A 21,029-nucleotide genomic window follows, 5' to 3' on the forward strand; every position below is an offset into this window, starting at 1 on the left:
GTCAAATTACTCAAGATGAATATAAAAAGACAACAACACCAGCATGTAGGGACAAAAATTAAAAGGCCAAGGCACACAATAAGCTAGGGATATAAAGGGTAACAAGAAAACATTTTACAAATTCATTAGATGCAAGAGGAAGACTAAGGCAGAATAGGGCCATTACTCCATGAGGAGGAAAAGACAATAACAGAAAATATAGCAATGACCAAAGTGTTAAATGCCTTTTTTGTTTCAGTTTTCACCAAAAAAAACCTAGCAGTGATTGGACCACTAACATAGTGAATATCAGTGTAAATGGGGTAGGATCCAAGTTTAAAATAGGGAAAGAACATATTAAGAATTACTTAGACACGTTAGATGTCTTCAAGTGGGCAGGGCCAGACAAAATACATCCTAAAAGACTTACAGTACTGGCTGAAGAATCTCTGATCCATTAGTGATTATCTCTGAGAACTCATGAAGAGCGGGAGAGGTCCCAGAGGACTGAAAAAGGGCAAATATAGCCCCTATCTATAAAAAGGGGAATAAGGACAACCTGGGGAATTACAAATCAGTCAGTTTAACTTTGGTACCCAGAAAGATAATGGGAGCAAATCATCAAACACTTTGTAAGCACGTAGAAGATAATAAGGTGATCGTAACAGTCAACATGGATTTGTCAAGAACAAATCATGTCAAAACAACCCAATATCCTTCTTTGGCAGGATAACAAGCCTTGTGAATAGGGGGAAGCAGTAGCTGTGATATACCTCAACTTTAGTAAGGCTGTGGATACTGTCTCACATGACTATCTCATAAGCAAACCAAGGAAATAAAGCCTAGATGAAACTGTAAGATGGGTGCACAACTGGCTGGAAAATCATACTCAAAGAGGAGTTCTCAATGGTTCACAGTCCAGCTGGAAGGCCAAATCGATGGGGGTCCCGCAGGGCCTGGTTCTATTCAATATCTTCATAAATGATTTGGCTAATGGGATAGAGAATACACTTATAACGTTTGTGGAGGATACCACCCTGGGAGGAGTTGCCAGCGCTTTGCTTTGGAGGCCAGGATTAGAATTTAAAAATGACTTCCTTTAGCCTCCATTCCCCCTAATGCTGGACTGTGAACCATTGATAACTCCTCTCTGAGTATGATTTTCCAGCCAGTTGTGCACCCACCTTATAGTAGGTTTGTCTAGGCTACATGTTGTGAGATCTACAGGTGAAAAGCCTTGTATGGACCCCGTCCAGCACAGTCAACAGGAAGTGTTCCATTGACTTCAATGAGAATTGGATCAGGCCCCATAAAAGGCACAGGGGAGTGGGATCCCTGAGAGTGGGACTGCACATACAGCTGAGTGGCTTTTATGGAGCAGTTATTACATACGGCACATAACGATGTAAGGCAATATGCTCCTGGCTTCTGTTTTGGGGCACGCGAGAGACATTGACCATAGCTCCTTGCCCCAAAACGGAGGCTAGGATACTGCCTTTACACCCTTATGTGTCGCATGTAATTACTGCCTTTTTAACATGCCTGAAATCCTCAGGCTGACGCAAGAATCGCCACTAACCCTCTAAAATTCCATTTCATTCCCTATTCCCCTCCCCTTCGCCTCTTTCCCCGTTTTCTCTCTCTTCCCTTCCTCCCTTTTTAACCTCCTTGACCCTCGTCTTTCTCTATAAATTCCTCTCCCTCTCTTCTCTCCTAGCATCTGTTTTCCCCCTTTCTCTCCCCTTCCCCTCTCCCATGTAGCAGTCTACAGCTGGGTGAAATTCACCCAGGGGACGGCTACACTCCAATCAGGGGGTGTGCTTGCAATCTAGCTAGCTTGGGGATGCTTCACTAGCAATGAAGCCATGACAACACGGCTAACCACCCAAATGATACCTCGGGTCCCAGGTGGGCTTGCAGAGCCCAGGATGAAGTCTGTCCTGCCACAGCGTCACTGCTATTCGTATGTGAGCTTGTTAAAGGTAGGCCTTGTATGTCTACACATGCATCAATCACCCCTCCCGATCGCAGTGCAGATTGTAGGTACCCTAAAGTGAAACCTCATCGTGTCACACATGCCCCTCCACCTCTGGCCTTTAGCTAGGCAGCCCTGCTTGCTTCCCGGGGTTGGTGCCTTGCACCCACCTGAGACCTGGCAGCAATTCACTTGGCTTCCTTCTGGCCTTTTGTTGCCAAGAGAGGCGTGGCTTAAGGGCAGGGCAGCAATTTAGCTATAAAGAAGATGATGTGCAGAGGGCGTTATTGCAAAGTCTGCTCCTAACAGGTACCATCTGACCTGCCTCCAATGAGATACGTTGGCAGAATTACACAGACACTTTTGGAAGGCAGCCGGAGACCAGCATTGCAGGGCTGCTCAGCACAGCTCTTTAAAGAGCTCATGGCTGGAAAACTAGGAGAACCTTGTTGACTTTGGCTCTGCTGCGGGGAGACCTAACTCCTGCCATAATTCAGCTCCTCTACCCGGCAGCATGAATTCCAGGCTTGGAGCCGGTCCTCTGTACACCAGCCTCTGGGACTTTGATGCCAGGACACTGACAGAAATCAGCTTCCGGGCAGGAGACCTCTTCCAGGTCGTCAGGCAAGAAGGAGAATGGTGGTGGGCCAAGAAAGTCGATGGCTCGAACAGGATCCTAGCAGAAGGTTATGTTCCTTACAATTACTTAGCAGAGCAGGAGACAATGGAGGCAGAATCGTAAGTAAAACCCTGCTGGGGTCAGGAATCTTAACCACTGTTTAATGCTGGAAGATAAGAGGGCTTTGCTTTTGTTAGCCAAATGGCAGTTTAGCCAAGCCAAGCAGTTTTTGGTGTCAGTCTCTGAGCTGATCCATAGATAGTGGCTTGTTTCTGTATAGGAAACTACAGCCCTTTTACAAAGGTTTGGGTTACAATGAAACACTGGGGCAGCATCCCACAAGGGAAGGCCAAAGAGAACCTGTGTCTGACACCCATATGCCCAGCACTGGATGGCAAGGACAGCCTCTGGAAAGGGAAATAGGGAGGGCTAGATATCTAGGGCCTGAGTATCGGCATGCTCTGGCTACCTTCTTTGTGCCATGCCAGTGACCCAGACCAGGCATAACCTCAGGTCAACAAGCTTCATTTATGGCTGTTTTGCCTCGCCAAGATGGTCCTGGGAAGCCTGGTCCCCTACTCTTTGGCTGTGAATCCCAGAGACAGGGAAGGTGTGTATGAAAAGCGGGTGGGAACGCCACTTCCCACCAGTGCCTGGCTGATGCTCTTTGTTAACCAGCTTCTGTAACTTAACTAACTTGTAAAGCGAACTCATCCATAGGGTTAATGGGGCCGATTAACCAGTGGCTAGTGCAGCCTGGACCCCTGTGATGAACTAGTGGGGTCCTGTGGAATATGATTAGCCAGCAGGTAAGCCAGCATGAGGAAGCTCTCCACCAGCAGCCACCCTGGTGCTAAACCTCATGGCATGAATTTATGTCCAAGGAGTTGGGGTCTGGGTGCGCCACAAAGACAATGCAGCAACCCCAAAAGAAGTCATAGATGCAGAAGGAGACTGAACCTTCCTTAGCTTGAGGGATGTGTTGATGGAGCGGGGGGCAGAGTCCTGTCCCCTGAAGCAGGTTCTTTGTGGTTGGGGGATGCAGAACAGTGACACACTGACGTCTCTAGCTGGCCATGGAGTTGTTACAATAGCACTAGCTAGGTTGATGCAGAGATCCCCGGGTGTGCTGACACTCTAGGGAGTCTCCATCTCAACACAGGTTTATTTTCTCTCCTCCTCCAGCTGGTTTTTTGGGCAGATCTCGCGTTCCGAGACCTTACAGAGGCTGCTGTCGGAAAAGAACAAGACCGGGGCCTTTCTAATCCGAATCAGTGAGAAAAAAGATACTGACTACGTGCTTTCAGGTAAGTCTAACTATTTCTCTCCCTCCTTCTGACCCACCCTCTGTAACAAAACACCAGCCCTTTTGCTTAGACCTCTGAATATGGAATTTCCTTTTCTGGACTATTTAGCCACTTCACAGGAGCCAGCCATACTAAAGACACTATCCATTTTTTTGAATTGGCTATCTGAAAGGAGAAGGTTCTTCCCATTTAGAGTGCCCTTGCATTCAATGGTATGTCTTGATTTCTTTTTTTAATTCCTTTGTAAGAAGTAAAGGTATTTTTTTCTGCTCTGCCTGTTGCTATTAATAAGGCATTTTCCTGTGAAATTGTTTAGCTTGTTACTCCAGGGAATCGGTGAAACTGACCATAAACAAAGCTGTGTTCGATGCTGAAGATACCCCAATACCACTTCCACCCATTTCTTTCATAGATAGTGATCTGGGTAGGGACAAACATTTTGGAAAGAAATGTGCTCAGCAGGCTGGCATGTCTCTTTAAGAAACCATATGTGATCACTCTCCGTTCCATAGTACAGAAATCACATACTTCTTCCCCTCCTCCATCCCAGATCAAACGCATTGAAAGTTGTTCCTTTGAGCCAACTGCTCAGACAGCTGCTAGAAATGGGGATTCTGAGCCTCTCTGTTACAGGAAGACAGCAGTAAAGTTTGCAGTCTGCAGTTCCAGTGGTTAATCTCCTGCGGCTGCATCAAGTCTCAGGACAATACCTACCAGGAAACAGAGCAAAAATAACTCAGATGTTTGCCAGTAATGAGTGATATAAGTTAGTCAGGGCCTTAAATGTAAACATGTATTTAAACCTTAAAAAAAACAACCACATAGTTCCAGCTGAAACCAGGGCTTGTGAGTTCCAGGAAGACTTGTTGGAGGGCATGTGTCTAACAGAGATGTCCTTGAATCTATGAATCTATGTGCACTGAGTCCATGTGCAGCAGGGAACAAGGATCAGAAACACAAGATCAGAGGACACTGGATTCTTCTCTGCAAGCATTGGCAGTGTTTGAAGGGAACGGACTAAAATTCCTGAAAGCACTGCTAGTCATCACTGATACACATTCTAGCTGGTTACATATTTGGTTTATTTCAGTACCCAGAATGAGCAAGGTGCTTTATAGACACTGTCTCCAGGGATTACAATCACCGTTACACCAAGGTGCTGAGCACTCACAACTCTGCAGTCAATGAGAGCAACAGATTGTTCAGCACCTCTGACAGCCAGGCCTTAAGTTAAAGCAAATTGGTGATTTTAGTGAGAGATCACCACGTTCGATTCTGAAACCCAGGCGCAGGAGGTGTACAGATCCAAACCTTTCCCCCACCCGTGACAGGTGTCTGAGGAATGACTTCTTGCCTCCTGGCATGTTGTCAGGTACTGGAATGGGAAGGTAGCAGCACATTTAATGACTGCTTTGCATTGTGTGCTCCTCCCGCCTCTCCTCCTTGATTTCACAGTTCGGGATGACTCAGTTGTGAGGCACTACAAGATCTGGCGGAACTCCCAGGGGAACCTCTACATGAACGCTGCGCTCTCCTTCCCGGATCTGCTCAGCCTGGTGGAGCATTACAAAGCGAAGAACCTCTCCCACGGCCTGAGACTGACAATCCCCTGCTGGAAGGTAAATCTGAACCAGCCAAGAACTGCCAGGATGATGCTTGTGGTGGGAGAGTTTGTTGGTGCGTGAGTCAGGATATGGAAGGACAAGTTTGATGTCTTCTTGCATGCAGGCCTGGAGGTCAGATGGGCTCAGTACAGGGGTGACTGGGTGAAATTTTATGGCCTGTGTTATATAGGAGGTCAGATGGGCTTGATCACGGTGAAATTCGCTGGTTTGTGTTCTACCGGAGATCTTAAAATCTATTAGTTAGACCAGGGGACTTGAAATCAGAAGACTTAGATGTTATTCCTGACTCTGTCACCGACTCTCTGACTTTGGGCACATCCTGAAACCTACCTGTGCCTCGGTTTCCCAATCTGTAACATGAGGAGAATAATACCCACTTTTGTAAAATCATTAGGAGGTAGATGCCATATAAGCACCAAGGGCCAGATTTCAAAGGTATTTAAGTGCCTGGAGATGCAGATAAGTACATAGTAGCATTTTCAAGAGATGTTAAACAGGTTAAGCCCCTACTCCCATTGAAGTCAATGAAAGTTAGATGCCTAATCTGTTTAGGCATTTTTGAAAATCCCTCTAGGCACTTACCTGCATCTTCAGGTGAGTAAAATACCTTTGCAAATCTGGCCCTGCGTATTCGTATTGTTAGGTGATACATGAGTCGGCACACTTATAGCATGAGAGAGATACCATGGTCTAGATCGGGGCGGGCAAACTTTTTGGCCTGAGGGCCGCATCGGGTTTCGTAAATTGTATGGAGGGCCGGTTAGGGGAGGGGGTCGTGGGCCCTCCGCCCCCGGGACCCCTGCCCCATCCACACACCCCCGCCCCCGTCTCCTGACCACCCCCGGACCCCCGCCGCCCCATCCAACCCCTCCTCTCATTCCTGATGGCCCCCCACGGGACCCCTGCCCCATCCAACCACCCCTTACCCCTGTCCCCTGACTGCCCCCCGGAACCCCTGCCTGCCCCCTGCCGCCCCATCCAACCCCCTCTCCTTTCTGACTGCCCCCGCGACCCCTGCCCCCATTCAACCCCGTTTCCCCCCCCCCGACCACCATCCAAACCCCCACCCCTGACCACCACCCCGAACTCCCCTGCCCTCTATCCAACACCCCCCTCCCGATCCCTGCCCCCTTACCGTGCTGCCTGGAGCACCGGTGGCTGGCGGCGCTACAGCCACGCTGCCCAGCTGGAGCCGGGCCACGCCACCGCCACCACGCAGCACAGAGCACCAGGTCAGGCCGGGCTCTGCGGCTGCGTGCCCCAGGAGCTCACAGCCCCGCTGCCCAGAGCATTGCGCCGGCGGCGGAGTGAGCTGTGGCTGCGGGTGAAGGGGGACAGCAGGGGAGGGGCCGGGGCTAGCCTCCTGGGCCAGGAGCTCGGGGGCTGGGCAGGATGGTCCCGTGAGCTGTCATTTGCCCACCCCTGGTCTAGATAATACTTAGTCCTGCCATGAGTGCAGGGGACTGGACTAGATGACCCCTCGAGGCCCTTCCAGTGGTATGATTCTATGACTTGAGGAACTCAGCCAGAGGTTATGGGTCTATTATAGGAATGAGCGGGTGAGGTTCTGTGGTCTGCAAAGTGCAGGAGGTCAGACCAGATGATCACAATGGTCCCGTCTGGCCTTAAAGTCTATGAGTCTATAAGAGTCATGAGAATGATAAAAGAATTGGATAACATGCCTTATAGTGATAGACTCTAGGAGCTCAATCTGTTTAGCTTAACAAAGAGAAGGCTAAGGAGTGGCTTGATCACACTCTGTACGTACCTGCATGGGGAACCAAACTTTGATAATGGGCTCTTCAGTCTACCAGACAAAGGTATAACAAGAGCTAATGGCTGGACATTGACGTTAGACAAATTCGGACTGTAAATAAAGCACCATTTATTTTTTTTTTTAACAGTGGAACACCTTACCAAGGGCTGTGGTGGAGTCCCCATCACTGGCAATTTTAAAATCCAGATTCGATGTTTTTCTAAAAAATATGCTCTCGTTCAAACAGAAATTAATTCAGGGAAGACCCATGGCCTGTCTTATCCAGGAGATCACGCTTGTTAATCACAATGGTCCTTTCCAGCCTTATAAATCTGCGAATGAGTAAATAAATCAGCCACCGACACAGAAATGCACACTTAGTGTCAACCAAACACTGCCATCCAGTGACTGCATGTATATTATATACTCCTGGGGGAATTCTGCCCCACTGCACGCATACAGAATTCATATCCTCTGCAGATTTCTTTGCTCCCCACAGAAAAATGGGGAAGCAAACAAATCTGCGGGGGACACGCGCCCCTTCCCAGGCAGCCCGGACATCTCTCTTTGAGCACCTGGAGCAACCGGTGGAGATGTAAATCGCTGTGGGGGGTACAGGGCTGGGCGTGTGTGGGGAGACATCAATCACTGCCAGGCGGACGGGGCTGGGTGTGCATGTGACTGAATGAGTGAGAGAGGCTATTGCAACACACCCGGCATGGAGGGATAGAGCTTCAGGTTGTTTGGATGTAGGCTCAAGGCAGGCTTTATCCCCTCAAGAAGGCTAACAGCATTTTGGGCTGTATAGGTAGGGGCATCGCCAGCAGATCAAGGGACGTGATCCTTCCCCTCTATTGGGCATTGGTGAGGCCTCATCTGGAGTACTGTGTCCAGTTTTGGGCCCCACACTACAAGAAGGATGTGGAAAAACTGGAAAGAGTCCAGCGGAGGGCAACCAAAATGATTAGGGGGCTGGAGCACATGACTTATGAGGAGAGGCTGAAGGAACTGGGATTGTTTAGTCTGCAGAAGAGAAGGATGAGGGGGGATTTGATAGCTGCTTTCAACTACCTGAAAGGGGGTTCCAAAGAGGATGGCTCTAGACTGTTCTCAGTGGTACCAGATGTCAGAACAAAGAGCAATGGTCTCAAGTTGCAGTGCGGGAGGTTTAGGCTGGATATTAGGAAAAACTTTTTCACTAGGAGGGTGGTGGAATCTCCTTCCTTAGAGGTTTTTAAGGTCAGGCTTGACAAAGCCCTGGCTGGGATGATTTAGTTGGGGATTGGTCCTGCTTTGAGCAGGGGGTTGGACTAGATGACCTCCTGAGGTCCCTTCCAACCCTGATATTCTATTCTACGAGTCTGTTCTATTCTAAGAAGAGCAGAAAATGTAGCAGCCTGCCTGCTTAGTTATGACTGTTCCTACTGTTATTGAATTGTTCCCATTCTTAATCAATTCCCCCAGCAGCATAAAACCGGTGTAAAAGTTTTAAGGCTCCTTTACATTGCCAGGGTGGTGTAAAGGCGCCTTATTGTAAATGACAGGAAGGGAATCCTCAGCTAGGAAGATCTATGTGGTTTCTTGCTTTTTTTCCTCTGCCCGAGTGGCACAATGGGGTTAGATTACAGCTCAGGATCTATTTTACTTACCCATTAAAAAAAAAAAAAGACTTTGAGGGCAAATAAAACATTTGTCAAGCAGTCAATAAAATGTCAGGACAGTCAGAACTGAGCACTTCCCCAAGTAGCCAGGCAGGTCCAGATGAAGTTACCAAAGGGATATTCATTCTTGTGCATGACGTGAATGGCTTTCACAGCCTGCACCGAAAACGGCTACGCCAGCTTCTCATGCAAAACTGCACGCGAAGGGGGACAAATTATTTTGCGCATCCTGCAATGTTGTTCTCAATCATGACCAACAGTCTGTAATTTGTTGATCATTTTGCCTTAAAAAAAAACCCCAAACTGAAGGAAGATATGGCTCAAGAGGAAGGCAGAAACATGTACACTGAAAAACAAAACACAGGCGGAGAAAGAACGTGTGGAGGTGAGTGGAAATATCAGAAAATGTTATAATATAGAAAAATAAGATAAGTAGCTTAGAAGAGCTATAGTGATGGGGTCTCTTCGCTTGCTTGGAGATCTTGAGTAGACAGCTCTGTTTTTAAACTTTAAGTGATGACTATGGTCAGTTTTCTGTTGATAATAATACACTCTACACTGTCACTTTTGCACTTTCACATGATGTTCTACAGTCGACTGTAATTTAATAATGCACTTTTGTTATTGAGTGTGAGTCTCCTGAATAGAGGCATAAGCCAAATAACTAAATATTACAATATATATATAATCATGTGATCATTTACTATACTATAAATCTACATTAAATTCTAGACATTCAGAACTAAATGCAGGGGGAGGGATAGCTCAGTGGTTTGAGCATTGGCCTGCTAAACCTAGGGTTGTGAGTTCAATCCTTGAGGGGGCCATTTTGGGATCTGGGGCAAAAATCTGTCAGGGGATTGGTCCTGCTTTGAGCAGGGGGTTGGACTAGATGACCTCCTGAGGTCCCTTCCAACCCTGATATTCTATAATGTGAATAAATGTATTAATCTAAGATTAAAGATGTCACATGGATAGTAAACATTGGTGCTCACTCAAGACTTATCTAACTTCTCTACTTTCAGATTTGTACAGCATGAGTGAAGACACTAGCGGGTGCCAACATCCCTATGTCAAAGACTGACCACCCACTTGTGCAAGATTTTCTTGACAGCAGGGTCCGGAACGGTGGTGCAATTCCTGATAGGACACAACTGACTGAGGCACTCACCCAAAGTGTACCTCAAAGAAAAGGAAAACTTAAAACTGAAGCTTAAAGACAAGAAAATCGCTGTTATCTTTGATGACTGTACTGTTTGCACCATTAGAACCTGCTTGCCATGGGCATGTTAACTCTTTTTTGGTGGATAAAGTGTTTTTGATGCTGTTAATCAGTCAGCTGTTTCACAGGCTGTAGTCAAAGCAGGAAATGATTATGAAAATGTTTTAGTAATTGATACTGACAATGTTACTTACATGTAAAAGGCATTTAATTCTGTGTTTTCGACACTGTTTGCAAATTCTGTCCATATCACCTGTTTAGCACGTATTGTTAATTTAATTAGTGGATCATTTCGAAAGCCTTTTCAGCTGGTTGATACACATGTAAAGTGCTTCAAAAACATGTTCTATAACTCTGGTAGTAGGAAAGTGAGGTACCTCCGTTTCATTAACCAGAAACTACAAGAGGAGTCTCCAGATGCAAAAGCATCCAGGTGCAAAAGCTACTTTCTAGCCCGGGTAGAACATGCTGGAACATCTGGTTCCATGATATTCTGTATCACCCTAAGAACTTTCAGTTCTACAAAGAGTTCTTCAGTGAAGAGAGCAACAGCAACTCCTCAGTTTCTGTGCAAACTGTTCAGAAAATGCTGAATGACCCAACTAAATATGTGTTATTGAAAGTACAGATCGCTTTTCTAGCACAGAAAGGTGAACAAATTCTCAGTTTAAATCTGGCATTTGAGAGCAGGAAGCCTTGCACTGTTAAAGCATTTGACCTTCTGGAAGAAGAGCAGATATATTGCAGTTCACATCTAGAGCTCCCTTCAGAAAGCACCTCAGAGTTTTTCAAATGTAGGGAAAATGTATCTCCCGTTGAAAGACTTGCCTTTCTAGATCTCTTTAAAGAGGCATTCCATGAAGCTTCTCAAAAGCTTGACAAATATTTGTCCTTTGGACAACCAGGTCTGAATTTTCTGAAGGACTGTAGGTTATTTGATCCTCATTGTGTTTATAGCTTGCCAATACACTGTGAGTATTTTCAAGCAATACCTGGTTTTTCTGAGGTACCTGAACAGGAGCTAAAACCGTACAGGGAAAAGATTGTGCTTGAAGCTATTCAAAGTAAACCAATTTTTGTAGACCTCCAAGTCTTTTGGCTTTCGGTGAAAGAGAAGCTTCCAAATATCGCCAAATTGGCCTTGAATTGCATAAATGCTGTCTCAAGCCCTGCAGATGGAAAGAGGAAGTTTTTCAGTGTACAATTTTATCCTTTCCGCAAGAAGGAAATCACGAAATGAGAAAAACTTGAAGGCTCTTTGTTTTCTGTACTATAATTTAAATAAAAATACTGGCTTGCATTAAAATGCAGGACAATGATTAGCAAAAATGAATGACTTTCGTATGTGAAAGTCTGAGCAATTTAAAGTGACGTTCTACTTTATTTTTATTCTGCAGTTTGGTGTTCTGTAATGTAATTTCAATGAAAATCCAGATTATAACTGGAATGCGGGTATTGGTTACCAAGTATTTGCAATGTAACTTTCATGTGTTTAGGAAATGTTGGATTGTTGTTGTGGCTTTTTTCTGGATTGCCGTTTAAATAAATTACTAAAATAATTGAAACGGGCATGATTATATTGCGTTATTTTGACAAATAAAATATGGAGAATTTTGCAGAATTTTTGGTGCAGAATTCCCCAGGAGTAAAATTATACAAGTTCTTCCAATGTTGTATATACATCCTATTAGTCACTGCCCATTCTGTAAGATCAGCAACTATAGAAATCAAATTTGCTTGGCAAAAATCAATCCCTGGTGTAAATATTGAAGTCAGGGGAGTTACCCTCAGGATGATGGCAAATTAATGCATAAGCATATCAAGAAATGGCAAGGGAGACTGAAGGAGCAAGGTATCAGGATAGCATCTCAGATTGGCAGATGGTTTGGGTGTATATTGGAACTTTGTGTGGATAGAAGATTGAGTGTTATCGATGAAACAGCTCCCATAGACTAACATAGGAATTAAATCCTATAAGAATGGACTCTCAAGACTGAGGACTTTGAGTCTCTCTGGTTCTGCTGCCAACCTCCAGGAGCATCAGGTGCATGTGACACAGACTCGGCTCCATCCTCATGACTAAGCTACCTGGCCAGTAACTTGGCATGAGCAACTTCTAGGCTGGTAACTATAACACCTATACAGAACTTGAATGAATGATTGTGTGAATGAATCTATCTATCTATCTATCTCTCTCTCTATATATATATGTGTGTGTGTGTGTGTGTGTGTGTGTGTGTGTGTGTGTGTATAAGGAATAAGTAGTGATAGGAATAAGTAGTCAAACAACGTTGTTTACTTTTATCTTTTGCTTTATCATTATATTTACAATAAATGTGGCATCTTTGCCTTATCCCTCTTAATAAGATCCTGCTGGTTTTTATTTTATTGGTATAACAATCTAGGGGGTATGCATCTATGTCATTTGACTAGGGAAGCATGTAGCATCTCTTATGCTCACCCAGTGACATGGAAATAGCAGCTGATACATAGACCATTCCTTAACCCCTTCACTGCTGCCTGTGCACACGTGCCTCACTGCAGCAGAAGAAGGATGCAATGAAGAAGCCTTGTCTCGCAAATAGGACACCTGTAGAGAAGTCAGCCCGGCCACCAGCTTTTGCTTCATGGATATTCATGTTGGAAACCTGAGATTTGGCAACAAAAAATCATAGATTTCACCCTAGGGGAAAAATCATTTCCAATTGTGACTATTTCACCCAGGCTGCAGTTAGGAACTTGGCCTGGGGTGCAACTTTGCTCTCTAGAGTGTGAAGTCTCATTTGTTTTTGAAAGAAAAAAAAAACACTTTTTCCTTGGTGAAGTGGCAGGGGGTTTATGCTTGTGGACGCTGCCTTTCATGTTGCAAAAGAGAAAGTAAAGAAAGAAAAGGTGGCATTTTTGCAAGTGGAAAAACATGTGTTGCCCTGCCCCAAAATGGTCTAATTGTCTGGGTGCTTACATGGCTTCCCTCAATGTGGTCTGCAAACATCTCCATGGTATCTGAGTACTTCCATGGTTGTAGGAGCACATCCTGGAACATCTTGTTGTCACCGAGTGGTGTAGAGCGAATATAACACCCTTTCTCTGGATGTATAATCGCATCGATCACCCTGATCGATTGGTCCATCAGCCCTTGCAGAGAGCACTGATCACAACACATCATTCATGTTGTTCTAGCCAGGCCTTCAGCCACCTGCTGTGGACCTATATCTCCGTTATTTCCCCCGATGGACTTTCTCAGGCTGAAACATTATAAAGTTGTTTTGTTGTTGTTTAATCTAGCAAGAACAAGAGCCTCTTCCTCACTGGGATGACTGGGAAAGACCCAGAGAAGAATTCAGTCTGGTCAAGAAGCTGGGAGCTGGATACTTTGGAGAAGTCTATGAAGGATACTGGAAAAACAAGGTCAAAGTTGCAATTAAAACAATCCCCAAAGGTGAGAACTTTTATTCTGGAGGAATGTTTGTGCTCTTTATCTAGAGAGTGTAGCAGTGGCTTGTCTTCTTTTTGCTGCTTCAGCTTCCCCCACTGTCTGGCTACTCTCAACCGCTGGCCAAACCAAAACTCTACCCTTTTCAGGATAACGAGAGTCCATTGACAACAAACAACTGTTCCAACCCAAGTTTAAGCCTTTACCCCTGAGTCCAGTGCTTCTCACACAGCCCGCTCCCGAACAAAGAACTTACCCCTCCCACAGTTCCGGAGTCCTGCCTGCTTCTTTGGCCTTTTCCCTGGATCTTTCTCAGGCTGCTTCCCACAGCCCCTTCTAGCCTCCTTCCCTGATTTCCTCTCAGCAAAGACCCCAGTCACTGTGGCAGCACGCCTCTCCTACCTGTCAACAGAAGATTATTATAGGCAGGAGATGGAAATAGAGTTAATTTATATTCCTGCTCCATTTCCCAGGATTCTTTTCTCTGGCCTATGATTGCAAGAGTGCCACTGGGAACTACACCTCCCAGAATGCCTTGCTGCATGGGTAGGGTTGTGTCACTGTCGACCTGCCTTCCACTCTGTGGTAGAGGGTCGTCAGTCATTGTTGTGGGTGTGTTGTTTTTTTTTTTTTTTTTTTAAAGGGTTGTGAAGAAATGCAAAGTATTTGTAACCACAGTGGTTACGGTGCAAACTCACCCCCCACCCCCGAGGCTTGCCTTTATCCTTGACTTATGTAATAACAAAGCCCTGGGGCAGGCCTGTACCTACAACATGAACGGTAGCCCCAACTCCGAGCAGGCTGTTCCTAGGGTTTCTCTCTGAAAGACCTTCCTCCTGCGTTCTCTGGCTCCAGAAAGGCTACCCTAGGTTAAAACCCAGCCAGTTCTATGGATTTAAGTGTGTTAGCCTGCATCTTAATGAGTATTGAGAGACCTTTTCGCTTGTGTGAAGCTAATTGAGCCAACATGATTGAAAAACACTTCCTTTGTGCCCATCAGGACATGGCTTTGTAGTCCTGAGATGGAGATAATAAGTCCCACTTGGTCCAGCTGCCAAAATGAGTCACTAAAGTCCCATGACTCCATGCAGGGTCCTAAAGCTGATACCCAGTGTGGCAAAATGGCCAATGTTGGTATGGTGGGTCCCACGCTTTTCTTGGTGTGGGGTGCTAGGACACCGTCCCTTGCCCCGCTAGTGGCCTGGGAAGGTGGTAGAGGAGAGAAGCGGGGAAGGAGTCTGGGTTTGCTCCTCACCGTGAGCCCCAGCCCCTCTGAACCCCTGCAGGTTTCTTACCCTCTTCCCCCTTGGGTAGGGTTACCCTCAGTCCTTGACACTGGGGAAGGGAGTCTCCCTTCCCTCCAAACTCCAGTCCTCTCTCCTTCTTCCCACCACCCTGTCTGCCTGAAGCAGGGTTTGTTATTAGGTTCCTGACAGGGCCTTAATTGAAGGTGCTCCAATTAACCTGTAGTAACCTTCCCTACTCTACAGGGAACCGCGCCTTAATAGACCTAGGGCTTATACCCGCCCACTTCCCAGCACCCAATAAGATCACTCTCCCACCGCTCCCTGGCCCTGCTGTGTCTCAGCCGTCACAGTATTGGTATGCTGAGAGGTACGGGTGACTGAATGGGTCACAAACCTCTTTGAGATGGGGTGTGAATGCACCCTTCAATTAACACAACTCTCAGGATAAGTTAAGCACAAGTGCCTCCCCTAAGACGACAGGGGTTGTGAACCCACCCAGGAGTTTTACTGGGTGGGCAGAGCAGAGGGGCTTTTGGCTGAGGTGAGTACAATGTGACCCTGGAAAAGCTAGAGAGTCTGGTGTTGGCTAAAAAGGCTTGGGGCCGTAAGCTAAGACACTGCTTCTTTTGTTCTCGACTCCTCCTGCATTCGGAGAAGCAGGCCTTTGGACTATTTCCTTGTAAGTTAGGGGTAGGCAGCCTTTCAGAAGTGGTGTGCTGAGTCTTCATTTATTCACTCTAATTTAAGGTTTTGCGTGCCAGTAATACATTTTAACATTTTTAGAAGGTCTCTTTCTATAACTCTATAATATATAACTAAACTATTGTTGATTGTAAAGTAAATAAGGTTTTTAAAATGTTTAAGAAGTTTCATTTAAAATGAAATTAAAATGCAGAGCCCCCTGAACCGGTGGCCAAGACCCGGGCAGTGTGAGTGCCACTGAAAATCAGCACGCGTGCCATAGGTTGCCTACTCCTGTTGTAAATAAACAAGATTGCATCAAAGAAAATGCCAGACTCCATCAATTTCTGCTTCCAACTGGAACATCCTCCCGGCCCCGAAATTTGACTAGCTGCTTAGGTCGAAAAGGGGCAACAGTATTAATATTGTCATCTCAAGAGTAACACCAGAGACTAGCTCTGTGAAATGCCCCATTTTAGGATTCTGCATCTCTTATCTACGAAGGGGTGTTAGTGGGACAATTTCTTTGTCCAAATATTCTTAGTTGCTTTATGATGGACATGAATGCCCATGTCTCCATCTCTTAGGTTTCTGCCAATAGCCTCTTGGACTTGGAAGAGGTAATTCAATGTAAAGATCTCTATTAAAGCACCTCATTCCTTTCCATTCTCTTTTCTTACACGGCTCCTTTGCAGCTGACCTGACGTACCAGGCCACTTTCAAGAACGAAACCGAGGTCATGAAGAATCTGAGGCACAAGCACATCCTCTCCCTCTATGCCATCTCTTCTGTTGGAGATCCTGTCTACATCATCACCGAGCTCATGCTCAAAGGAAACCTGCTAGATTTTCTCCGAGGTAAGGCAGATTAGTGGTGCTCCCTGGTGCCTTCAAGCCATGGTGAGTGGAGAAAGAGGTTTGATCTTCAAGCTGCCCCCTCCCTTCTTCCTTAACTTACAGCGATGATACAAGCTTAGGTTAAAAACAGGGCACTGGAGGATGTATCATAAAAACTAGAGGATGATCTCCAGGAAGGAGCTGTCTCTGGAACAAGTATGACTGATCTAGTAGTAGGTGAAGCCAGTGGCAGCTGTGGTAGTTCAGGCAGTAGCTGTCTCATGTAGGGCACCCAACAACTGAGGCCTCCAAAATAATTGGTGGACATTTTTGAAAATAGTGGTCTAGTCTCTTAGGAACCACAGGTACTTCACAGTTCTGGGATTAAGCAGGTGGAAAGTGACCCAGGGTTCACTTTTTGAAACCACCTAAGTGTCTTAAGAAGCTAAGTCTCTCATTGGACTCCTAAGATCCAGATTTTCAAAGGTATTTTAGGTCCCTACACTCTTGGGAGTTAAGCATCTAAATACCTTTGAGGCTCAGGGCCTAAGTCACTTTTTAAAAAGAAATTTAGGGTCCTAAGTGACTTAGTTGCTTTTGAAAATTTTAGCCCAAGACAACTGTGGCGGGAAGATACTAAACCCATGTCAGTGGTTACCTTATACTTTTCAATGGCGGAGATAATTTAATTGTGGGGAAAAGTCAGAGGCACAATTTCATCCTTGCTGTCCATCCATCATTGGTTTTAACAACAGCAGGGATGGAATTCACTAAGTTCAGTGATGTCAACTTTTGTCATCCAAGGAAGTGCAATACAGAGATCTATTGTGTTGGGGATATGCTCTTACCCCTGTTTGACTTCTACACAGGCTTCCAAGACCAGCTAAGATCTTGCTTTGCCTTTTCACCACAGTGTGCCTTCCACCAACCAGAGCTATTTTCCTGTCTTTGATCCACATGGCCGTTGGAGCTAGATAATAATAGAAGGATCTTTTGTTCACTTTTTATCAGAGTCAGAAGGGGAGCATCTGGAAATGACCGACCTGGTTGACATGGCATCCCAAGTGGCTGATGGGATGTGCTACTTAGAGTCTCAGAATTTTATTCACCGAGATTTAGCTGCGAGAAATATTCTTGTTGGAGAAAACAACATCTGCAAAGTGGGTGACTTTGGCCTGGCCAGGCTTATCAAGGTATTGTAAATCAATTCAGGGCTGACAGTGGTGGGAAGGGGGAAGTAAGGAAATGTGGTTGCTGAACCCTGATGAATCCCTCAATGAGCTTATGATAACATAAGCCCACTGACAGTTAATAACCATGAGCCATTATCTGCTCAGAGTTACCCCCATGCAACCATGGATTTACTCCGCGGCGCTCTGAATACATTCCCCTCTGAGTAATGTTAAAATGTGGCTAACTTTGGACACACAAATTAATGGAGCAACAGGCGCATTTGCAAAGGAATTGTCTCAGGGCCTGATTCTGCAACCCATTCTCATGCAGGATAGAGTTTACTCATGTGAGTAATTCCATTCAACTCAGCGGGCGACAAGAGGTGAGGAAGGATTGTAGAATAAGGCGGGTTGGAATGGATCCAATGATCAGTAGTCAAGTATCAGAGGGGTAGCCGTGTTAGTCTGAATCTGTAAAAAGCAACAGAGGGTCCTGTGGCACCTTTAAGACTAACAGAAGTATTGGGAGCATAAGCTTTCGTGGGTAAGAACCTCACTTCTTCTCTTGCATCTGAAGAAGTGAGGTTCTTACCCACGAAAGCTTATGCTCCCAATACTTCTGTTAGTCTTAAAGGTGCCACAGGACCCTCTGTTGCTTTTTAATGATCAGTAGATGGGAGAAGCTTTCCACAGCAGGTGCTTCTCAACCCTGAAACAACATCAACGCCGAATACACTAATGATCTCTTACGGCCAAATCCCTCCCAGTTTTCTGTGGTTGCAGAAGGCCTGGGAGCTGCGGAACCAGTGTGGTTGCATTGGCCAAGAGTTGGGGGGCAGGATATAGAGACAATATGGGATGTGAAGCCGTCCCGTCGAGGTTCCCTGCCCAGTAGCATGTAGGGAGAAGGCCAGGGATGGGATCTCTGTGGGGATTGCGGGAGCATGGGAGAGTCATGGAATATTATGCTGGGCTGATGTGGACTGCACGGAGGAGCTCCACAGCTAGTGTGGGAGGGTGATTCCTATCTTTCTGCTTTGCCCAGTTTTTCAGACTGGTCTCATGCCTGGTCCTTGGAGAGTAATTAGCCAGTCTCGCCTGCTGTAAAATCCCAGTTTTGTTTCCTTCAGGCCAAACCAAATGGTACCGATTTTTGACATCTGGAGGGAGCAGAGGGCTGCTTCCAGGAGCTGTAGCTACCTCTCCTTTTAATCACAGATCCTTTGTGTTTGCAGGATGATGTGTACTTGTCTTACTCCCACAATATCCCCTATAAATGGACAGCCCCCGAGGCCATTTCCCACGGACGCTATTCCATCAAGTCCGATGTTTGGTCTTTTGGGATCCTTCTGTATGAAATTATCACCTATGGACAGATTCCATACCCAGGTATTGTGCCTGAATGGCGAGGAGTTGCACACAGCATAAGTTTAATTTCACGAGGTATCGTGGAAAGCACCTGCTTTGTGTTTGGTTTGGAGCCCAAGGAAGAGGCACTGGCAAGAAGCCGTGATGACTAGAGCTGTGCAAATAATGGATTTTTCAGGTCACTGGCTATTCTGAAAAAGGAAAGAGAATTGTTTTGATTTTGAGCATTTTGATTATCTTATTTTAAAAAAATATAAAACTTTTCCAAAGGAAATTTTGAAACAAAAAGTAATTTCAAATGGGAAGATTGATACATTTCATTTGGGAACTTCTAAATGAAACATTTTGGTTCTTTTGGCATTTTTTAAAAGTTGTTTTCGAACAGAAACTATTTGATGAAACTGACATGTTTCGATGTTACCAAATCTGCATTCTTCATTGAAAATAAATGTCAAAAATTTTCACCCAGCTCTTGTGCTGACAAGATGCACACGTTACAGGCATCAAAGCTTGGGAAAACACTCTTCTTCTGATTGCATCACAGTATAAAGCAAGGTTAAAGTCTCCTTTCTGCCCTTAGTTAACCAGCATCTTTCCCACTGACTTCCACGAGTGTAACTCAGGGCAGAATTGAGCATGGCAATTTATATTCCAGCCACTTTCTCACGTGCATACAAGAATGCTTCAAGAAGGAATAATGGCACTTACCCCCAAAGATACTGGATTCCAGTTGTTGTTCTGGCTGTACTTGGGTTATGCAGTTATGCTTCTAATATACTTTTTCTTCCTTATTTGTAGGTATGAGTAACAGCGAGGTTTGCAAAAAAGTCCAAACAGGTTTCCAGATGTCCCGCCCGCCAAAGTGCCCACCCATGCTCTATGAAATCATGCGCAAGTGCTGGCACCTCAGTCCAGATCAGAGGCCTGACTTCCAGGACCTCAAAGGGAAACTCCACAGTTTCACGCACTACGAGAACCCGGGGTGATAGCTGCACCAGGAGCCCTTCTCTTTCTGTTTCCTTTCACCTCTTTTGAAGCCTGACATTTCTGTTATAAAGACCTCGGGGATATGAAACCAATAGCTCTCTGGCCTCTGAAACAAGTACACAATGTCGCCTTGGATATCTGCAGGCTTTTCTTAGGTCATTTTCTGAAGAATAGGGATTCTGATATACTAAGGATACATGCTTAAAGAACAGCTGTTTCCGGAGAAGATTAATCTATTTCAGGAGCAAGGACTCATGTCACTTATCAATCATTTCACACACAAATCTGAAGCAACACAAGCAAAACCATTTGGGGTTGATTCTCTCCCAATAAAAGACAATATATTCCTTCTGTCCGCCTTGCAAATTCATTTCAAGACTTCCTGCTGACCAGACCGTTGTATATTTACGCCTGCTCCACAGATGCAATGGTGTTCTTTTTTTTTTTTTTTTTTAATTAATGGAGATATCTTATCTCATCTCCTAGACCTGGAAGGGACCTTGAAAGGTCATCAAGTCCAGCCCCCTGCCTTCACTAGCAGGACCAAGTACTGAATTTTGCCCTAGATCCCTAAGTGGCCTCCTCAAGGATTGAACTCACAACCCTGGGTTTAGCAAGCCAATGCTCAAACCACTGAGCTATCCCTCCCTTCCTCCCTCCCTCCCTTAAGGCTTAATTTTTGCAGTAATGTTAGAATGTGTAAATGATTAGCAAAATATATGACAATAATCTAGATGTCCCGGGGGAACTTTTATTGGACTCCACTGTGAGGAATAACAGAATGATCAGCTGTGCAAGACTCCAGGGTCTTGGAAAGGGAGCAATGGGAATCTATTGGGAAAGGTGGGTGGATCAGTATAAAGAGAGAACACCTGATTCCATTCAAAATGAGCTGTAGGGGGCCCGTGCCTTAAACTGCAACTGTGGATTCTGTTGCTTTGCTTCAATACAAATTGTTATACATTGACTGCTGCGCTAGGTGGGGTCACTGGATGCTCCCACTGTTCAAAAAGTACATCATCATGGTTATTAATGTATAATTCATTGTGCCTCCAATTCTGCACCACACATTGGGTGCAATCCAGGATATATTTTTAGAATGATGAGTGTTGGCCCCAAATCCATTATGTTCCCTTTCAATGCATCTTTTTTTTTATTTGC

The 21,029-nt window shown here is 45.4% G+C and overlaps 1 protein-coding gene and 1 pseudogene across 1 annotated transcript; both read left to right on the top strand.

The window, feature by feature from the left end:
* Nucleotides 1-2,429: 2,429 nt before the first annotated feature.
* Nucleotides 2,430-19,867, top strand: PTK6 (protein tyrosine kinase 6). The gene is made up of 8 exons (XM_026652700.1): nt 2,430-2,692; nt 3,759-3,880; nt 5,336-5,499; nt 13,430-13,583; nt 16,201-16,362; nt 17,353-17,534; nt 18,749-18,902; nt 19,680-19,867. Exons 1-8 carry the CDS (start codon nt 2,469-2,471, stop codon nt 19,865-19,867), a joined length of 1,350 nt encoding a protein of 449 aa, XP_026508485.1. The 5' UTR covers nt 2,430-2,468.
* LOC112120218 lies at nt 8,971-10,080 on the top strand (annotated as a pseudogene).
* Nucleotides 19,868-21,029: the final 1,162 nt, after the last annotated feature.

This window comes from Terrapene carolina, unplaced genomic scaffold, assembly GCF_002925995.2.
Source record: "Terrapene carolina triunguis isolate 2854851 unplaced genomic scaffold, T_m_triunguis-2.0 Scaffold130, whole genome shotgun sequence".
In the NCBI taxonomy this organism is placed as follows: Eukaryota; Metazoa; Chordata; order Testudines; family Emydidae; genus Terrapene; species Terrapene triunguis.